Source organism: Mus caroli, unplaced genomic scaffold (genome assembly GCF_978045245.1).
Source record: "Mus caroli unplaced genomic scaffold, Mus_caroli_1 scaffold_6, whole genome shotgun sequence".
Taxonomy (NCBI): domain Eukaryota; kingdom Metazoa; phylum Chordata; class Mammalia; order Rodentia; family Muridae; genus Mus; species Mus caroli.
This window is the reverse complement of record NW_028227261.1, coordinates 22,945,311-22,964,625: the sequence shown is the minus strand read 5'-3', so window position 1 is coordinate 22,964,625 and position 19,315 is coordinate 22,945,311. Positions and strand designations below refer to the sequence as shown.

Below are 19,315 nucleotides of genomic sequence, written 5' to 3'. Positions count from 1 at the left end.
CAAGTTTCAACCAATCCTGGGTTAGGAAGATCCTAAACTAAAAATTTAAACTTTAAAAACTGATCATATGGCATGGTGGCGCATGCCTTTAATCCCAGCACTCGGGAGGCAGAGGCAGGCGGATTTCTGAGTTCGAGGCCAGCCTGGTCTACAGTGAGTTCCAGGACAGCCAGGGCTACACAGAGAAAACCTGACTCAAAAAAACAAACAAACAAAAAAACAAACAAACAAACCCAACTGCTCATACGTGAGTACATATGACCCAACTGCTCATACGTGAGTACATATGACACAACTGCTCATACATGAGTACATATGACAGCTCATACGTGAGTACATATGACACAACTGCTCATACGTGAGTACATATGACAATGTAATCAGCTGGATGAACTTCCACACTGCGGAGGGGATGATTCCCAAGAGAAATGCACACTTGCCTCCAGACTCACAGGGGATATTACCACTGATCATTTTGATACTAGTAGCCAACTACAATCCAAAAGTAAATTAACCGAGTAAATAAACCCAATTTTAGAGCTCTACACCAAGTAACACTACTCAGCACTCACAGGAAATAAGCCATTCAGGAGAATGCGTGAAACTATCCCCGAAGAGCTAGTAGAAACACATATAAAACTGAGAGCAAGAAAGCCCAGACACAGACAATAAAAAAGAAATCTTTAATCTCAGTACAGGCCAGCGTGATCTATGTAGAGAGACCCTGTATCAAAATTTAAAAAGAAACAGCAGCAGGAGGCTAGGAGGTAGTGAGTCAGAAAAACAGCCTAAGAACTTTGACACTGGATAGGACATCCTACCAAAAGACCTCACGTTTCACCTGAGTCAAAGGACTGCATCACATCTGGCTGCAGTAGGGAAAGGCTGATTGGCATCTCCTGAGATTAACCAGCTCACCCAAGCCCTGGACAGCCAGGCAGGCAAGACAGCTGCTTGGGCCACCCCACAATACAGACCAAAGACAAAGCAGGACACTGCCAGCCTATGCTGCTGGTAAGAGGAACAAACATCCCTGCTGAGAGACTACTTGTCCTCTGAGTGGGGTCAATACTGTCACTGTATTGGTAGAAAACAGAAATGCTTATTAGCTGGGGGAGATTATACATTACAGACTCAAAGGAACTGGTGGTCTTCCTGCCTTGTGTCCAAAGGTGGAGGTCCCTTGTTGCATCAAGGGCAGGCAGGGTAGGGTAGCTGGGCATAGAAAGACACAGGTTAGGTCAAAGACAAAGACCCTGGCTGAGCTGGTGGAAGCTACCTGGGCCAATGATAACAACAGACATGATGAGATCTGTTGCCATTGGGAAGGTAATGTCCTACCTAGGTCCAATCTCTGTGGCTCACATTGCCAAATGTTTGAAAAAGTAAAGGACAAAGAACTGTCACCAAAATGGGTTAAATGGACGCTGCTGAGTTTCCTGTACATAAATATAACTTACAAATTGCCCTTCAGAGGCTGGAGACAGCTCGGTGGTTAAGAGCACTTGTTTGATACAGAGGACCTGGGTCTGATTCCCAGCACCCACACGGTAGCTCACCACTGATCTTAATTCCATTTTAAGGGATCCAACATCTTCCTATGGCCTCAGGCATGTACATAGTACAGGTATACATGCAAGCAAAACATTCATACACACAAAATGAAATATTAAAAATATTTAGTTGCTCTGTTCGAGGGGAAGAGGGAGGGGTGATTCAAGACAGGGTTTCTTTGTGTAGCCCTGGCTGTCCTGAAACTCACTCTGTAGACCAGGCTGGCCTCGAACTCAGAAATCCGCCTGCCTCTGCCTCCCCAGTGCTGGGATTAAAGGCGTGCGCCACCACTACCCAGCTTTTTAAAAATTTTTGTAATAATTATTTTATGTGCATGGATGTTTTTGTTTGCATACATGTATGCACACTACATGTGTGCTTGACACTCAAGGAGGTTAGAAGAATGCACCATATCCTCTGAAACCTGAGTTTCTGGTGGCTGTGAGCAGATATGAGGATGCTGAGAATGGAGCTCCCTGCAAGAGCAGTAATTGTTCTTCATCACTGAGGCATCTCTCCAGACCTCTAGTGCTAACCTCTAACATTAATTCTTTTTTTTTTTTTTTTTTTTTTTGGTTTTTTCGAGACAGGGTTTCTCTGTATAGTCCTGGCTGTCCTGGAACTCACTTTGTAGACCAGGCTGGCCTCGAACTCAGAAATCCGCCTGCCTCTGCCTCCTGAGTGCTGGGATTAAAGGCGTGCGCCACCACGCCTGGCTAACATTAATTCTTAAAACTCCAATGAGTTTGGTACTAAGTTTCTAGGAAGTCTGATGTAGAAATCAAGAAGCCCAAACACCCACATCTAAAGTCCCATCTTTAGTTTCATGACACTACAACTTTGTTGGGGAGTTAAAGATAGAGCCTCTCCTTAATCTCACAACTGACTGTGGACAACCATGAACATTAAGTAGAATAAAACCTAAGTCCTGCAGATATACCTAGATTTATAAATGACTTCGAATTTTTCCTATGGTTCAGAACTGTTTCTAGACACTAAAAAAGGAAAACCAGTCTCTTGGCCATGTTTTAAAGGCACTTAAAAATGGCATGGGGGAGCTGGAGGGGTGGAGGTATAGCTCAGTAGAACATGTGGAAGACCCTGGGGTCCGTTACACACAAAAAAAATAGGGATGAAAATGTATCGCTGTGTTCTATAAATTGGTAAGCATACACTGAATGGCTTCCAGTTCCTTAAACATGCCCCAGCCCTGTGACCCAGAAACTCACTCCTAGGTGCCACAGACTCATGGGAATGCTGGGTTGGCCTACCTAACCAGCATACTTCCTTCTTGTTTAGCCATCTGTCAAATGGGACCTCAACTTTACATCTAAATATTCTCTCCTCCCTCCCTCCCTTCCTCTACCCACCCCCACCCAGTAGTTTTTTTGAGAAATGTTTTCTTTGTGTCCTGGAACTCAGTATGTAGTCCAGGCTGGCCTTAAAACAGATATCTGCCTGCTTCGGCCTCCCAAGTGCTGAGATTAAAAGTATGTGTCATAACTGCCTGGCCTAAATCTCTACCTGAGTTCTGGATCCTACCTCTCCTTGTCTTTCAATGTAGGAAATGTGGGGTTTTGTTAGGTTTTTTAATTTTGCTTTTAATTACGTGTGTTTGACTGCAGGTATGTGCATGTAAATACAATGCCTGAGAACACCAAAAGAGGAAGTTGGACTCCTTGGAGCTAGAGGTACAGGCAGCTGTGATCTCCCCAAAGTAGGTTCTGGGAACCAAACTTGGGTCTCTGGAAGAGCACTACATACTCTTAAACATAGAGCCATCTCTCTAGCCCTGTTTTGTTTTATTTGTTTGCTGAGACAAGAGTCTCATGTACTCAGGTGTCCAAGGCTGGCCAAAAACTCACATCACAGCCACGGATGACCCTGAATTCCTTGTCATTCTCTGCCTTCAACTCCCCTGTACTATAATTACAGGTGTACATCCCCACACTCAGTGTATGATGTGCTGGAGACGGAAGCCAGGCTGATGGAGCTGAGCTACAGCCACATCCTGAAAGAATAATCTTTGGAGCTGTCCCTGAGACCTGGCTGAGGAAGTGTGATCATTACCCCCAGGTGGAAACCGAGCAGCACTACCAAATGGTCTAAGTCCAAAAGGCACTCAAGGCATGGCAGAATCCCAAGTTAGCTGGCAACACTGCTTCAAGAACAGGACTACACTGTCCACAGAACAGTAGCCTGAATAATTTCTGGTATCCTAATCATTTAAAAGTAAGGCCGTTGAGAAATGGTCTTTGATTACTGTCTTTTTTTCCAATTCTGCAATTTCCAGTTGAGGAGTGGAAGTAGGGAAGTAGAGTCCACTTTTAGAACTTTGATTTAATATTCCTTGACAATCACTTTTTTCGGAGTCTCAATTTAGAAGTAAAGACAGTTTTCCTTAGGTCCCTTTTCAGGAAGGTCTCTTTTAAAATGTAGAGATGGGGGCTGGTGAGATGGCTCAGTGGGTAAGAGCACCCGACTGCTCTTCCGAAGGTCCAGAGTTCAAATCCCAGCAACCACATGGTGGCTCACAACCATCCGTAACGAGATCTGACTCCCTCTTCTGGAGTGTCTGAAGATAGCTACAGTGTACTTACATATAATAAATAAATAAATCTTTTAAAAAAAAATGTAGAGATGGGCTAATTAACAAAGCTGATTTTCCCCTAGACCCAGTCTTGAATTCTACCTTCAGCCTTCTGAGTTCTAGAATTTACAAGAGCTGCCTGGCTCAGTTGCCCTCAGCCTCACTACATCACCCCTTATCCTTAAAAGACAGTAGAGGGGGCTGGTGAGATGGCTCAGCAGGTAAGAGCATCTGACTGCTCTTCAGAAGGTCCTGAGTTCAAATCCCAGCAACCACATGGTGGCTCACAACCATCCATAACAAGATCTGACTCCCTCTTCTGGTGCATCTGAAGACAGCTACAATGTACTTACATATAATACATCTAAAAAAAAAAAAAGACAGTAGAAATCCTAGCATTTGGGAGGCAAAGGCAGGCAGATTTCTGAGTTCGAGGCCAGCCTGGTCTACAGAGTGAGTTCCAGGATAGCCAGGGCTACACAGAGAAACCCTATCTCTAAAAACAAAAACAAAAGAAAGAAAGAAAGAAAGAAAGAGAGAGAGAGAGAGAGAGAGAGAGAGAGAGAAAGAAAGAAAGAAAGAAAGAAAGAAAGAAAGAAAGAAAGAAAGAAAGAAGAAAAAGAAAAGTTGGGGAGCTAACCGCTCTGCCAGAGATCCAGAGTTCAATTCCCAACAACCCCATGGTGGCTTCACAACTTCCACAACTCCAGCTCCAAGGACTCTGACATCCACAGTCTTCAAGTTTCCTCAGCCACCAGGCACATGTGTGGTATACATGCAGGGATGTTAGTGAAACATATAAAATAAAGTGTTCTTTACAGTCAAATTCTCTCATTTGAGATAGAAATCTTTTTTTTAAAAAAGAAATTTATTTATTTGATGTATATGAGTCTTTTTGTTTGTTTTTGAGACAAGGTTTCTCTGTATAGCCCTGGCTATCCTAGAACTCACTACATAGACTAGGCTGACCTGGAACTTGAGACCAACCTTCTTCTGTCTCCCAAGTGCTAGGACTAAAGGCATGCATCACCACTGCCAACTAAATGAGTCTTTTTTCTGTGTGCATGAGTATGCAACGTGTGTGCCCCTGGTACCTAGAGAGCAGAAGAGGCTATCGGATCCCCTAGAACTGTAAATGATGGTTATGAGCTACCATGTGGGTTCTGAAGACCCAATGCATGTTCTGTGGAAGACAGCTAGTGCTTTTAACCATGGTGCCATCTCTCCAGCCTGACTATCACCGTGACATTCATTCCCTCTAGTGTTCAAGTGTTCTCCCTGTAGGACAGGCCTGACTTTAGTACAGTGGCAGTTTTCTTGTTTTTTGAAGGTGTTTTGAAAGTAAGCAAAGCAGTAATATAATCTATAGACAGAGCAAGGTCATTCCCAGCCACCTCGTCTGTGCTGGGATCACAAGTGCTGGGATGCACCAATGACATGCACCATCTAAGATGGGTGAGTTCCACCACTTCAATTCACTCTATGCAAAGCCTCTGATTCCCATAGAGGACATGGCAGTGAGGGCACTGCTTCTGAATTTATAATCCTAACACTCAGAGTGAGCACAGTGTCCTTAGTGGCAGCAGCTAAGAAACTATAAAGGAAGGAGCTGGAGAGATGGCTCAGTGGTTACGAGCACTGACTGCTCTTTCAGAGGTCCTGAGGTAAATTCCCAGCAACCACATGGTGGCTCACAACCATCTATAATGGGATCTCATAGCCTCTTCTGGTGTGTCTAAAGACAGCAACAGTGTACTCACATACATAAAATAAATAATTCTTTTAAAAAAAGAAAGAAAGAAAGAAAGAAAAGGAAAGAAAAGAAAAGAAAAGAAAAGAAAAGAAAAGAAAAAGAGAAAAGAAACTAAACTGGAATGAAGGCAATGCCATGGAAAGACCTTGGTAGTATAAGGTATCTCGGAAGGTCTGATGAACTGAGACCCAGTTGATGTCAGGTAAGGTGACTGCCAAGTTAAAGATACAAAGCCTCCAGAAAATATCCTAAAAGTTGTTAAGCCTGTCTTAGTTTCCACTACCAGGACACACAGCCCCAAGGCAAAATCCTGAGGAACTAGTGCCCTAAAGATTTGACGGAAAGTCTAGCAAAGGTGTGTGTGCTCTTGCCTGTGTGCACCGTCTCACTTGAGCCGCTTGGTGCACAGCCAACTTTTTCTTCAGAACCCAACTCTTGAAAACTGTCCAAGTAAAATAATTACACCCAAACTGAGTAAGCCCAGAGAACAATCAGTATAGAATGCCACACTTTATTTAAAAAAAAAAAAAAAAGTAGCTTAATTACAGTATTTCACCTAACGAGGTTGGGGGGGGTTAATTTTGATTTTATTTTGTGGGTGTGTGTGCACATACACAGTGATGTTTGTGTGGAGGTCAGAGGACAACTGTGGAATCAGTTCTCTCCTTCTATCTACCAGGTGAGTTCTGAGACTGAAGTCAGGTTGTGAGGGGCGTGCTGGCAGGTGCGTATGACACCTTCTGAACCCATCTTGTTGGCCTTATGTTTCTAAGATTTTTGCCTGATCCTCTAGACTCCAAAAGATGCTAGCAGCCTAGAAAATAAAAGCACACACACAGAGACATACAGATACAAACCCAGTGGAGAAGTCTGAGAAAAATGCTAGAAAAAGCCTCTGAAAATGTTCAGAGAACACGAAGTAAGTCCACAGAGGAGAGGGTGCATAGTAAGAAGAAGAAGTTAGTGGAAACATCAAGTTCCTAAGCTTGCAGTTAAATCAATCTCCAAGACTATGGAGGTTCAAAAGGAGGGCCCTAAGCAATCATAACAGAGACAAAGGGAATACAGCTCCTACAACAGGGAAGCTTTTGCAAATAAGCTGAACTGGATCTGTGTCCCCCAACCCCCAATCCAGCAGCAACAACTTGAAGGGCTTTCTTTTCTTATTCCTTGTATTTGGGGGCTGGGGGTCAGGGTGTTCTGCCTGTGCCTGCTGCTGTTCACAGAGGCCAGAGAGAGCACTGGATCCCCTGGCACTAGAGGTACAGTTGGTTATGAGCTATCATGTGGGTGCTGAGAATCAAACCCAGGGCTTCTGCCAAGAGTAACCAGAGCTCTGAGCCACTGAGCCATCTCTCCAGGCCACTAAAGGGCTTTTCAAAACACCTAATGAAACTAACCTACCAATAAAAGTAAACTACTAAGACAGTAAGGATCATACTGGAAGTTGGAGGAAAGTTTTTTTTTTCCTAAATATTCCACAGGCACAAAATTAAAACACAAACATTTGAGTGTGACAAACTGTTTAATTGTAGTTTATAGAAATAATGAACCTAAGTGTTTATCTGACCACTGATTTATTCATTACACTCACCCTTCCCAGCAAGTCTCTAAAATATACAGAGCCTGTGCCTGGGTCCTTTATGACAGGTCCTGCCTGTTAAAGTCAATGCCTACCAAGATTACAGAAATGCTTGCAGGCTGTGAGATTGCGACACTGGAATCTGGAGTTCCAGTTGCAGAACACATGTACAATCAAGGCAGCCAGCCTCCAGTGACTTTAATAAACATAGCCCAAAGGAATCTAAAGCCAGGTTTAGAAAACATCATTAAAGAGGCAGGAACAACAACTGAGAGAATCCTCCAGAGACAGCGCTGTGTAGACAAGGGTCTAGAAAAGGAAACTGGAAAGGAAAGGAGGGCGCAAAGACTGGTGGCTTCTAACCTGGAAGACCAGGAGACTGTTGTGAAAACAAAGGTAGGAGAGTCTCATGCAGGGCAGTCCTAAAGCCCTATGCTGTCAGGTCCAGTACTACACTGTAAGCTTCAGGCACCACTTCAAGTGGAGCCCCATATAGGAAGTGCTGTAAGTTCACAATGAAGAGGTGCAAGCTTCAACCACCAGAAACAGAGACAGAAAACCATTTCCTGACACTGGACATGCACATGTGAATTAAAATTCTTACTCTACTCTTTTAAGTAACAATTTTAAATATAGAGGCTTGAAATATACTTTAGTATATTTCTGCCCACATCTTATAACTAACATATTTTTACCTAAATAACTTCCTCTTTTAAAGTCTTAGAAGAGATAGGGTGACCTACACAGAACCCTGAGTTGGATGCCACACACCAGGCAGTCCCCCTCCAGGAGAATCAGCACTGTATTGAGATGCTTAGCACCAAGCCCAGTCAGTGCACTGACTGGTGTTGAGGGCAGCATGAGGAGGGACTCACAGCCAGGAAGTCCAGGAACTTCCATGTGTAGTAATTAATGAGTTTTCATTATTTTTTTTTTTTTTTTTTTTTTTTTTTTTTTTTTTTTTAAAGATTTATTTATTTATTATATGTAAGTACACTGTAGCTGTCTGTCTTCGGACGCACCAGAAGAGGGCATCAGATCTCACTACGGATGGTTGTGAACCACCATGTGGTTGCTGGGATTTGAACTTCGGACCTTTGGAAGAGCAGTCGGGTGCTCTTACCCACTAAGCCATCTCACCAGCCCGAGTTTTCATTATTAATAACTTGCTTTCATAATTTTCAAGTCTACCTCATTTGAGTTGGAAAGCATTTTCTCTCTTAGTAACAACTGTCTATTTCATAAAATAGCACAGGAAGAAACCAGCTGCTAATGGGTCAGGTGAACAACTACAACAAAGTTGAAGTCTGATCCAACAGAAACATTTTTACTTGAACAGAACCCTAGTTTCTTTGAAAGCTCTAAGCTACTGTACAAATTTAAGAGTATTACTTCGGCCTACTAGACAGTAAATCCCTGAAGATTGAGACGTATGTCTTATCCTATAGCTTCCACAGCTCTACAAGGTCGGTTTTCAATGAATGGACTCTATTAGCTTATATTTATGTATTTATCTATCCACTTAACACCTGAATAGTGACTGCCTACCTGTTTGGTTCTATGGTAACTCAGCTATTTTTTTTTTAATTACACTTAATGGCAGCTCTTAGTAATAACAAAAACACCATCCCTGTTTCCTTCCTCTTAATCCTAGTTATTAACTTGACTGGAATTAACATTTTTGAGAGAATATTTGGATCTTTAGATGATGGACATGTTTGTGTATATAGTACTGTACATATACTATATATATACACACACACACACAGTATGTACATACATATATGTATATATATTTCTCTAAGGAAGCATAAAAGGAAATAAGATTTGGTCCAACCAAAAGCCAAAGCTGACTAATCATAACATGGGGCCACTTGCTACTCAGTGCTGCTTTAAAACAATGATTCTCGGGGCTGGAGAGATGGATGGCTCAGCGGTTAAGAGCACTGACTGCTCTTCTGAAGGTCCTGAGTTCAAATCCCAGCAACCACATGGTGGCTCACAACATCCATAATGAGATCTGACACCCTCTTCTGGTGCTGTCTTAAGACAGCTACAGTGTACTTAGATATAATAATAAATAAATCTTTAAGCTGGGCAGTGGTGGTGCACGCCTTTATTCCCAGCACTTGGGAGGCAGAGGCAGGTAGATTTCTGAGTTCAAGGCTAGCCTGGTCTACAGAGTGAGTTCCATGATAGCCAGGGCTACACAGCAAAACCCTGTCTCGAAAAAAAACAAAAAACAAACAAACAAAAAACAATGGTTCTCAACCTTCCTAGGACTGCGACCCTTTAATACAGTTCTTCATGTGCATTTATTTATATATATATATATATGTATGTCATATATATAATATATATAGTGTGTGTATAATGTATATGCATATCTGTGTGTATGCATATACATTATATATGTATATATGCATATTTGTGTAATATATATGTATATGTGTGTATATATACGTGGGTATATGCATATATGTGTAATATATATATATATATATACCCACATATATGTGTATATACATATATACAGCATTAATACAATACCTCAGATTAACACTCCCTAGCATCTTGGCTCTCAAACAGAATTCCAACAGAGCTATGATATTGACAATGAGTGATCTCTTCTGAAATAGCTGCCCATGATTAAAGCACCAGGATTTTTAGAGCATTGGTTCACAACTCGTGGGTTGCAACCCCTTTGGGGGTTAAATGACCCTTTCACAGGGATGCCCTAAAACCATCAACATCAAAAAACACAGGTATTTACATTATGATTCATAATTGTAGCAAAATTAGTTATGAAGTAACAACGAGAATAATTTTACGGTTGGAGGTCACCACAACATGAGGGACTGTATTGAAGGGTCTCAGCTTAGGAAGGTTGAGATTCATTGTATTGTTGTTAAAGCAGCACCGAGCAGCAAGTGGCCCCATGTTATTATTAGTCAACTTTGGCTTTTGGTTGGGTCAAATCTAATGGCCTTTCATGCCTCCTTAAAGAATAGGCTATAATAGCAATAATATGGTAAAAAAATGTCTGAATAACTCATTGGAATTTATAAGGAGCTCCACAACAAACTGTGTTTGTATATGCACATGTATATTTATATATCTTCAAAGGTCATTTAACGGATGGGAGAAGTGAGCTTCAAAGTAGTGGATGTTCCACTCGTCCAAAGCATCAGGGCTGGGACTTTGAGTCTGGCCCAGGTCTCTGGTAGGCTGCAGTCCAGTGCTTTTCATCTTAGCAGCTCCCTCACACATGCCAGGGCTCAAGAGAAGCGAGCAGACTAACAACGTGAACACAGTCCTCCATGGAAGGTTAGGCTATGAAACAGAAGACTAGACAGTGGATATCAAAATTGTCAACACAGCCCTTGGGAAGAGGACTCCTTTTTAATGAGATGAAATTGGCCAGATGTTCAGAAACAAAACAGGCAATAGATGGCATGAAACAGAATTGAATACAGACTTTAATTTGATGATCAACAGAAATTTGATATCCATGAATCCTCAAATGTCCTAATTTATAACTAGCCCACTCATTCCATTTTCTTAACAAATATTGGAAGTTTTCCAACGCAGTCCTTAAAAACGAAAAGGGGATAAAACACCGTATGATTTTCCCATTGCGGTACTCCATAACATGAAGAAACAGAGATGGGAACTGAAATACTCTGCCTCAAACAAAAAAGACAGGTAGACATATATTTATGTTCCTTTACTGACATTTAACAAAGAAAGCCCAACAGAGTTGAGAGCAGACGGAGCTGAAGCACCAATTAGTTTTTTGAAGTTTTACACATGAAACTGAATGATGGACATAGTGTATTGACTATTAACCTTTAGGGTAAGGAAATTCAAAGGCTAAGATGCATTAGTATAACAATAGATCTTCATTAAAAGAGGAACTCCACGGCTGCTGAGTTACAAGTCATAAACCAGGTGTTTTTTTAAATAGGAAAAAAGCTAAAATACACCAGAAATCAGGCAAACAACACAGCTGTTTCCAATCTTCTCATGAGGGGGCTCATCTTCTGTGACTGGGAATAGAAATTCAAATACCACAGGGTCCTAACCTGCCAACTTTAACACACTTTTTCTATTTTCTATTCTTGCGCTGCTATTAATGGGAAGTTCTTCTAATATTTTCAATGGCTAAGGAAAAAAGCCTTCCTTCATTCAAGAATTTATAGTACGCAGGCTTGCCTCCACCCATTCAATCTGCCAGAAAATTTTGGGTTGGCTTTTTCAGTTTTACTTATTGTCACGTCTGATTCAGCAACCATGTTCATCGGTTTTGCTAACAGCTGTGTCCTGACTGACTCCAACACTGTTGAGCAAATAGTATTCACGTTTGTTGAATGAATGGATGCGATCCGTGGCTCCTTACATATCATCTAGCCTAGGCTTTTGACTTCTTACTCCTTTTAAACTTGAAGAATCCCCCTTCATGGTTAGATAAGTCACCTGCCTGTGGAGGGCAGCCACTTCACACGTGTAAACAACCGCATGTGTAGGGTGTACAGTTATGCTACAACTTGGTTGTCATTAGCTACCTCCTGTATTTTTCTCCAAGATTCACAGCAAGACCTAAACCGTAAGGCGCCAAGAGGACTCAAGTAAAGCCTTCAGCCGCATGCTGAGCACTCTCTTTTGTAAACTAATTACTTCGCCTCGGAAATAGGCATTTCCAGAAAATAACCTCCGCACACAAATTGGGCTTGGGGAAGCTGTGACAGTCACCAAAATGCCCCATGAACCTGTTGTCCTTCTGTCCAGGAGGAGTGGATTCAATTTCTATTTAAAGGGACACCACTTTCCTTCATAAACAGAGGATTTAAAAAAAAAAAAAATCCCCAAACCTGAGTTGGGAGAGAATCCCTGCAAAATATCTGTTTGCAATTGTCAGAATGTTTGCTGAGGAACTGAGAAAAGCCGCGGTCTGGAGCGGGCTCACCGGCAGGCACGATCTGGGGGTGTCAGCCTTGGGCGCTCTGAGCCAAGGTGGGGACCCCGTGAGGTAGCAGAGCGCAGAAGAGTAGCCGGCGTGGCCCCGCCCCGAGCCCGAGGGTCCCGCGCCCCTGGCAGCTCCTAACTTTGGCCGCTCGCTCGCCCCGCCGCACGCGTCCACGAGCCTCGGGCAGCCAACCTCCGAGCTCAGCGTGACCCGGGCTCGGTAGGGGGCCGAGCGCACAGCCTGCTGGGGACCCCCGGGCTTCAGGGCTCCGGGCCGCGGGGGTGCCGCCCCTCCCCCCGACACACCACGGCCAACGGCGGCCCCGTGGCTCCCGCCCGCGCCCGCCGCGCCCTCCGCCTGGCCCTCGCCACACCCCGTGGCCCGGGGCGGACCCTCGGCTGGCTGGCTGGCCCGGCGCTCCGCGGGCGGCGCGCCTCAGGAGAGCCCCCGGCGCGGGCATGCGGCCTAGTCGGGGGGTTACATAACGGGGCCGGGCCCCTTCCGAGCGGCGCCCGGGACCCGCTGGTCCACGCCGGGCGCCGCCGCTCACCTGCCGTAGATACCCTCGGTGATCCGGTTCCGCTTCAGGGGGCGGCGGAGCTTACTGCAGTCGGCGTTCCGCCGCTTCATCCTCCCGCTGGGGGGCCGGTGCCCGAGCCGCGCCGCCGCCGCCGCCTCTCACCTCAGCCGCCGTCGCCCGCCCGCCCCGCGTCGGGCCTGAATCCTACCCCTGCGGCCGGTCACACAGACATGGAGCCAGCACCGGGGGGGAGGGGGGCCAGGAGGGGGGCGCCGAGCCTCCTCCGCCTTCGGAAACAAAGAAATGACAATTCCGGGGCCCGCCCGCCCCGCACCAGCCAGCCGCCCGCCCCGCCTCCTTTGCCGCGACGGACGGCCCGCGTAGCCAATCGAAGGCGCCGCCGCGCCGCGCACGGCCAATTCCGGGGCCCGCTGAGGCAACACGGACCCTTAAGCCCGCCTTTTTGAAGGACAGAAGGACACACCAATCAGGATAAGGCCTAGACGCGTGGCCGGGCCTATCAGAAAAGAGTTAAATAGAGGCTTATAAATAGGCCCTATAAATATAACATCCTATATTATGCCTTGTTGCGAAGGTGCGCTTCGCGGTTATTGGGCTGCGTCTCGCCGTGGGGAGGCCCACGTCGGCGTACACCGTGTGGCGCGGCGCCGCGGGCTCCCGCCTGGCGTGTGAGAACCGAACGGCGTGGTGCGCTGCGTGTGGGGACCTTGCGCTGACATGTGCTTCAGTCAGCCGCGTCCTTATGTAAGAGGGCGTCCCGGGAGCGCCGCCGCGGCCCCTTCTGCGGGCAGCCGAGCATGCAGCCATACCGGCCGCGTCAGCCGGGCTACGAATGACAAAGCAAACCACACACACATACACACATACACTCACACACACCCTGCCAGCTTCCCGCGACGTGGTGACAGCGCGCCGACCAATCGGAGGGGGTGGGGCGGGGCCTGTGCGGGTCCGCCCCTGGTTTGCGTCACCAGAGGGGGCGGCCCCTCGGGTGCGCGCGACGCCGCGCGGGGTTGCCGGGGGCGTGTGCGGCAGCGTGGCCGGGCTCCACGTCCGCAGGTTTGCGCAGGCCGAGGGTTCCGCGGGCTCCTCCCCGGCCTCAGAGGCTGCGGGAGGCGGTCGTTTGCTCTTTCCGCCCACTAGCTCTGTGGCTTACCGGTCCGGGCGGAACGGCAAAAGGACTAGTGAGATGCTCAGCAGGGAAGCGCGTTTGCTGCCAAGTCTGAGGACCGAGTTCGAACTCGGGAATCCACGTGGTGGGCGGATAGAAGGAACTCCTACAAGTTGTCGCCTGACCTCCCACACGCGTGCCCACACAAACACAGTTCCTAAATAAGTTTGGTTTTGGCTTTTTGGTTTTTAAGCGGCAAAGACAGCCGGGCGTTGGTGGCGCACCACTTTGATCCCAGTACTGCAGAGGCATGTGGATCGCTGAACTGGAGGCCAGCTTGGTCTACGGTGAAGACCGCCAAGGCTGTAACATGTACCAACCCTTTCTATAAACAAACAAACAAATAAATAGATAAATAAATAAATAGCAAAACGGGGAAGTGTGGGAAAGTAGCCATAGGAAGCAAATCATTGGTGGATCCTGACTACTGGCAGAAGCATTTTAGTGTATGCCTTACACAATTTTCTTGCTTAGCTGTTATTATGTCTATAAAATAGAATAGAGCACATAGTAGACATTTGGTTTCATACCAGAGTATTCGTTTTACGTGTTGTTACAACCTTTTATGAAGATTTCTTTAAGAGGTTGCAGAATGACCTAACAAGTGGCATTGCCACCTCACCCCCTCAGTAACTAGAGTCCCCAGTCATCTAGCACACTTTTCCTTTTTTATATGTCCAGTAACTCGATGCCATCTTGGTTTGCCCTGGGACCACAGGCACCTCTCCTGGCCAGTGGTCACCCATCTTAGTCAACATCACTCCAAAAGCTCTTAAGTTCCTATCAGTGCCTTCAAAGATTCCCCCGGTACCTGGAAGGGAAACCCAGTGTTGATGGCACCCAGAGTCTTAGCATGGGAACTTATTCTCCTCTTGCAAGCCACTCAAGCAAGCAATTCTTTTGAGTTGGTTGGTTAGTTGGTTTGAGACAAGGTTTCTTGTATTGCCTTGGCTGACCTGGAACTTGGTCTATACACCAGGATCATAGATCTCTCTCTCTCTCTCTCTCTCTCTCTCTCTCTCTCTCTCTCTCTCTCTCTCTCTCTCTCTCTCTGTGTGTGTGTGTGTGTGTGTGTGTTTCTTTGATTTTCAAGATAGGGTTTCTCTGTAGCTCTGGCTGCCCTGAAACTTGCTTTATAGACCAGACTGGCCTCAACCTCACAGCAATCTACCTTCTGCTGCCTCCCATTGTGCTAGGATTAAGGGTGTGTGCCACCATGCAGGCTTACATGCTCTGTTTTAAACCCAGCTACCAGTTTGCTCTTCCCTTCTTTCTCCCACTTACATCGTCTCTGGCAGTGCGTTGAAGTATCTAGGGTGAAGCTTGTCCGTCCACCATGGAGGATCAAATCTATACCCTGTGGAGATGCAGTTTTGAAAAAAATGGCAAGGATTCCTGCTGTTTAAGAGCAAGCTTGAAATTCCAGTTTGGCCACTTACTAGCTTGGGCAAGTTACTGAATCCCTCAGAGCCTCTGATTACACTGAGGTCTGCGTTCAGGATGAAGGATAATGAGCCCTCAGAGCCCAGCATCATGCTATTGCTGAAGTAACTCACTGCTCTTTTCTTTTTTTCCTCCTTTTTTTTTCCCTACCCAACCCTTTCTGTTGTTTGCTTTACTTCTTTGCTTTTGTTTTGGACCCTGAAGTTTGAAAGTCTCCTTTTATAGCCCAGGCTGACCTTGAACTTGCAACATACCCCCTTGTCTCAACCTCCAAAGTACCAACCAGTATTTTAAGCACAAGCTAACCTAACCAGCTCTGTTCTTTGTTTTCTTTTCTTCCCCCTTTGAAGACAGGGTCTCCTTGTGTTGCCCAGGCTGGCCTCTGAACTGCTGAGTTCCCCCTGCCTCAACCTCCCCAGGGCTGGCATTACAGGTGTGCACCACCATGCCTTGCTCTCAAGTGACTGCTCTTTGGACGTGTGCCTCTCTGACCTCTACTCCAGCGTAGTAATACCAGATGTGGAAGCATTAGAAACTCTGAGCTCCAAGCTTTGCCCAGGTTTGTCCACCACTGAGAAAGGAAAGAAACAGAATGTCTGGAGTAGCCAAGACTTCAGCTGCTGCAGACTGGTTCACAAAGGAAGTACAGGCAGTTGGCGACATGAATGCATTGAGGGGAGCAGATAGTTGTTTAGGTCTTGGCTCTAGACACTGTGGTGAACATCCTTCGTCCCTGACAAGAAGGTTCTGGATCTGGGGGCCCAGCAACCGCACTTTCTTCTGCTCGGCTTGTCTTCCCTGGGCTCCCACTGTAGATTAGACAGATGAGCGATTCAGAGGACCAACAACACAAGTGCTACAGACGCTTCAGTTCCAGGAGCTCACAGTGCAGCCTGCCACCGGGTTCCCAACAAGGGTGCTCTAGAGGTGTCAGAACTGTGCAGGGAGAAGTGTGCTGTTGCTAGGAGAAGTAGAAGGGTGTGGCCAAGGTTACTGTGGCGAACCTAAATTAAGCAGAGAAAGGTTGGACCGGCTCTCAGAGTGATGGCTGAGAAGCAGCCATCAGATGGCCTGGAGGTGTGGGTTTCCCCCGGCCTGTAACTGGCTCAGCAGGAGTGAGGATACTCCTGAGGGTTGCTCAATTGCTGCCTTGACTCATCAGACTAGGAAAACAGTAGCCCCCAAGAAATTGGAATCCCACAGGAATAAACTGGGCTGGGAGAAAAAAGTCTGAGGCCCAGGGTAGCCAGAACAGGGGCTTCAAGGAAGTTTTACAAGTTCACAGACCACCTTGTAGGAGAGCACTGAGCTGACAATCCTGGGTCCAGGGTGGGCAGGAGCGCCCCTTGACCCAGACTGTGTGTCTCTTGCACACCTCTGGCTCTCTGTAGGACTTCTTGTTAGGACTGAATTTGAACCTGTGGAGGGGTAAAGGGGGATCACTGGATAGCTTTGTCCCTTTCCACAATGTGGCCAGAAAAATAAATCCGATTTTTCTCTATTAATGTGGCTGCTTAATCAGCTTACGGAGGACAGGTAACCCAACTAGCCTGTTGAGCTTACCAGGGCCTGGGCTCGGAACTCCAGGGACACCCCTTGTTCTGTGTCCTTGAGTCACCTGTCTCCTCTGTGCCAGAATCCACTCTGGAGCTGCTTCTAGCCTGGTATTAGCTCTGTTTTACAGAAGGCTGAGGTTCCTGACCACCACACCTCATGGAGTCCGTAGCTCAGCACCAGCCCACGGGGGGGGGGGGGGGGGGGGGCAAGATGGGCGGGGCGGGGTACAAACCTCTGAGCCTGCCAAGCTGATGGCAACCAGAGTTGGTGTACAGTGTCTGCGATAAGGTAAGACCTCTATTTTTTTTTTAGATTTATTTATTTTATTTATATGAGTACACTGTAGTCACTGCTGGAAATTGAACTCAGGATCTCTGCAAGAGCAAGCAGTGAGTGCTCTTAACTGCTGAGCCATCTCTCCAGCCTCCAAGAATGTATTTTGATTAGATATTATTTATTTGGGAAAGGGCTGTGTACAGCATGTATAGACCAATGCTCTTTCCTCCTTCTGCTGTATAGGTTGGCTACAGTTATCAAACGCAGGTGGTCGCGCTTGGTGGCTAGTGCCTTTGCCCACAGAGCCATGTTGTCAACCCAAGAGAATGGTCTTCTTGCCATGAGTGGAGGGACAAGCCACAGACCCAAAGAGGACTGCCTGCTCCAAGTTCTTCCTTTATGCTTCTCATACCAACAAGTCACTAGTCTCTTGGGCTTTAACCAAGTGGCCCCCTCCCCCCAAGCCCTGAGATAACCTCTTGAGATCCAGAGAGCACAAAAGTAAGTGACTTATAGCAGTGTCTTTCGAGAACATACCCCACCCCTTCTCCCTTGCTTCAACACCCATCTGAAAAGCAGAGGGGGTCAGCAGTGGCCATCTTACAGATGATTAACAAAAGAGATGATATGCTCTCAAGTAGGTTAGGGTCTGGGTACAGCACTTGCCTGGTATGTACAAAGCCCTCTCCTCCCTCTCCTAAGTCAGGTATTCTGGTAAGTACCTATGGAAGCAGGGAATAATGGAAGTTAGGAGGATCAGAAATTCAAGGCCAACCTGGGCTACAAGAGTCTGCCACTTCGGTAGTTAATCTTGAATATCAACTTGATAGGATTTAGAATCACCATTTGTGTATGAGGAGGTTTCTAGATTTGGTTAACTGAGATAGAAAGACCGACCCTGAATGTGAGCAGGACCATTCCATGGCCTGGCATCCCAGGCAGAATGAATAGGAGAAAGTGAGATGACCGGTACTCGCCTCTCTCTGCCTCTTGATGTGGGATGCAGTGTGACCAGCTGCCTCAAGCTGCTGATGTCATGGCATCCCCGTCATGATGGACCGTACCACAGACTGTGAGCCACCATAAGAAACTGGTCCTTCCTTCCCTCCTTCCTCCCTCCCTTTCTTCTGCCACTTTTTTTCTTTTTCTTTTTTTTTTTTTTTTTTTTTTTTTTTTTTTTGGTTTTTCGAGACAGGGTTTCTCTGTGTAGCCCTGGCTGTCCTGGAACTCACTTTGTAGACCAGGCTGGCCTCGAACTCAGAAATCCGCCTGCCTCTGCCTCCCAAGTGCTGGGATTAAAGGCGTGCGCCACCACACCCGGCAACTTTTTTTCTTTTTGTAAATAAAGTTTTATTGAAATGCAGTGTCGCAGCCATTACTTGTTAATCACGATGACTTTCATCCTACAATGGCTAATTGAATTGTTGTGTTAGAGTTCATTTTGTCCACAAAGTCTAAATTATTTATCTTGCTCTGACTCCTGTCTTTTTTTGGTTTTGTTTTCTTTTATCGAATATTTTCTTTATTTACGTTATAAATATGATTCCCTTTCCAGGTTTCCCCTCCGGAACTTCCTATCCCATTTGCCACTTTTATTGGGTATTTTGTTGTTGTTTGTCACAGAAGCTAGAGAAGTAACCAATAACAACTGTCTAAACTCAAAACAGAGGTGCGAGGTCAGATGAGAAGTTAGGCCTGTCCTTCCTGACACATCATGAGGACAAGAAGCTGGTTGCATTTGGCCTTCAGCTGAGCTCAGAACAGAGCTGGAGTGATCCTGCTTCACAAAGAAGGAAGAGGCCTTGCCACCCCATCCCCACCCCCGGCATGGCATTTCCCTCTGCAGCTTCCAGTGGGTAGCACTGGGTAGCATTGGCCCCAT

General features: G+C 46.2%; 1 protein-coding gene across 1 annotated transcript in view; it reads right to left on the bottom strand.

Annotated features, from left to right (window-relative positions):
* The window catches only part of Maco1 (macoilin 1), a 53,103-nt gene extending 39,800 nt beyond the window's left edge, over positions 1–13,303 (bottom strand). The window contains exon 1 of the mRNA XM_021160173.3: positions 12,996–13,303. Within this exon, the coding sequence (XP_021015832.1) occupies positions 12,996–13,075 (80 nt within the window). The 5' untranslated portion in view covers positions 13,076–13,303. The remainder of the gene's footprint in view (positions 1–12,995) is intronic.
* Positions 13,304–19,315: the final 6,012 nt, after the last annotated feature.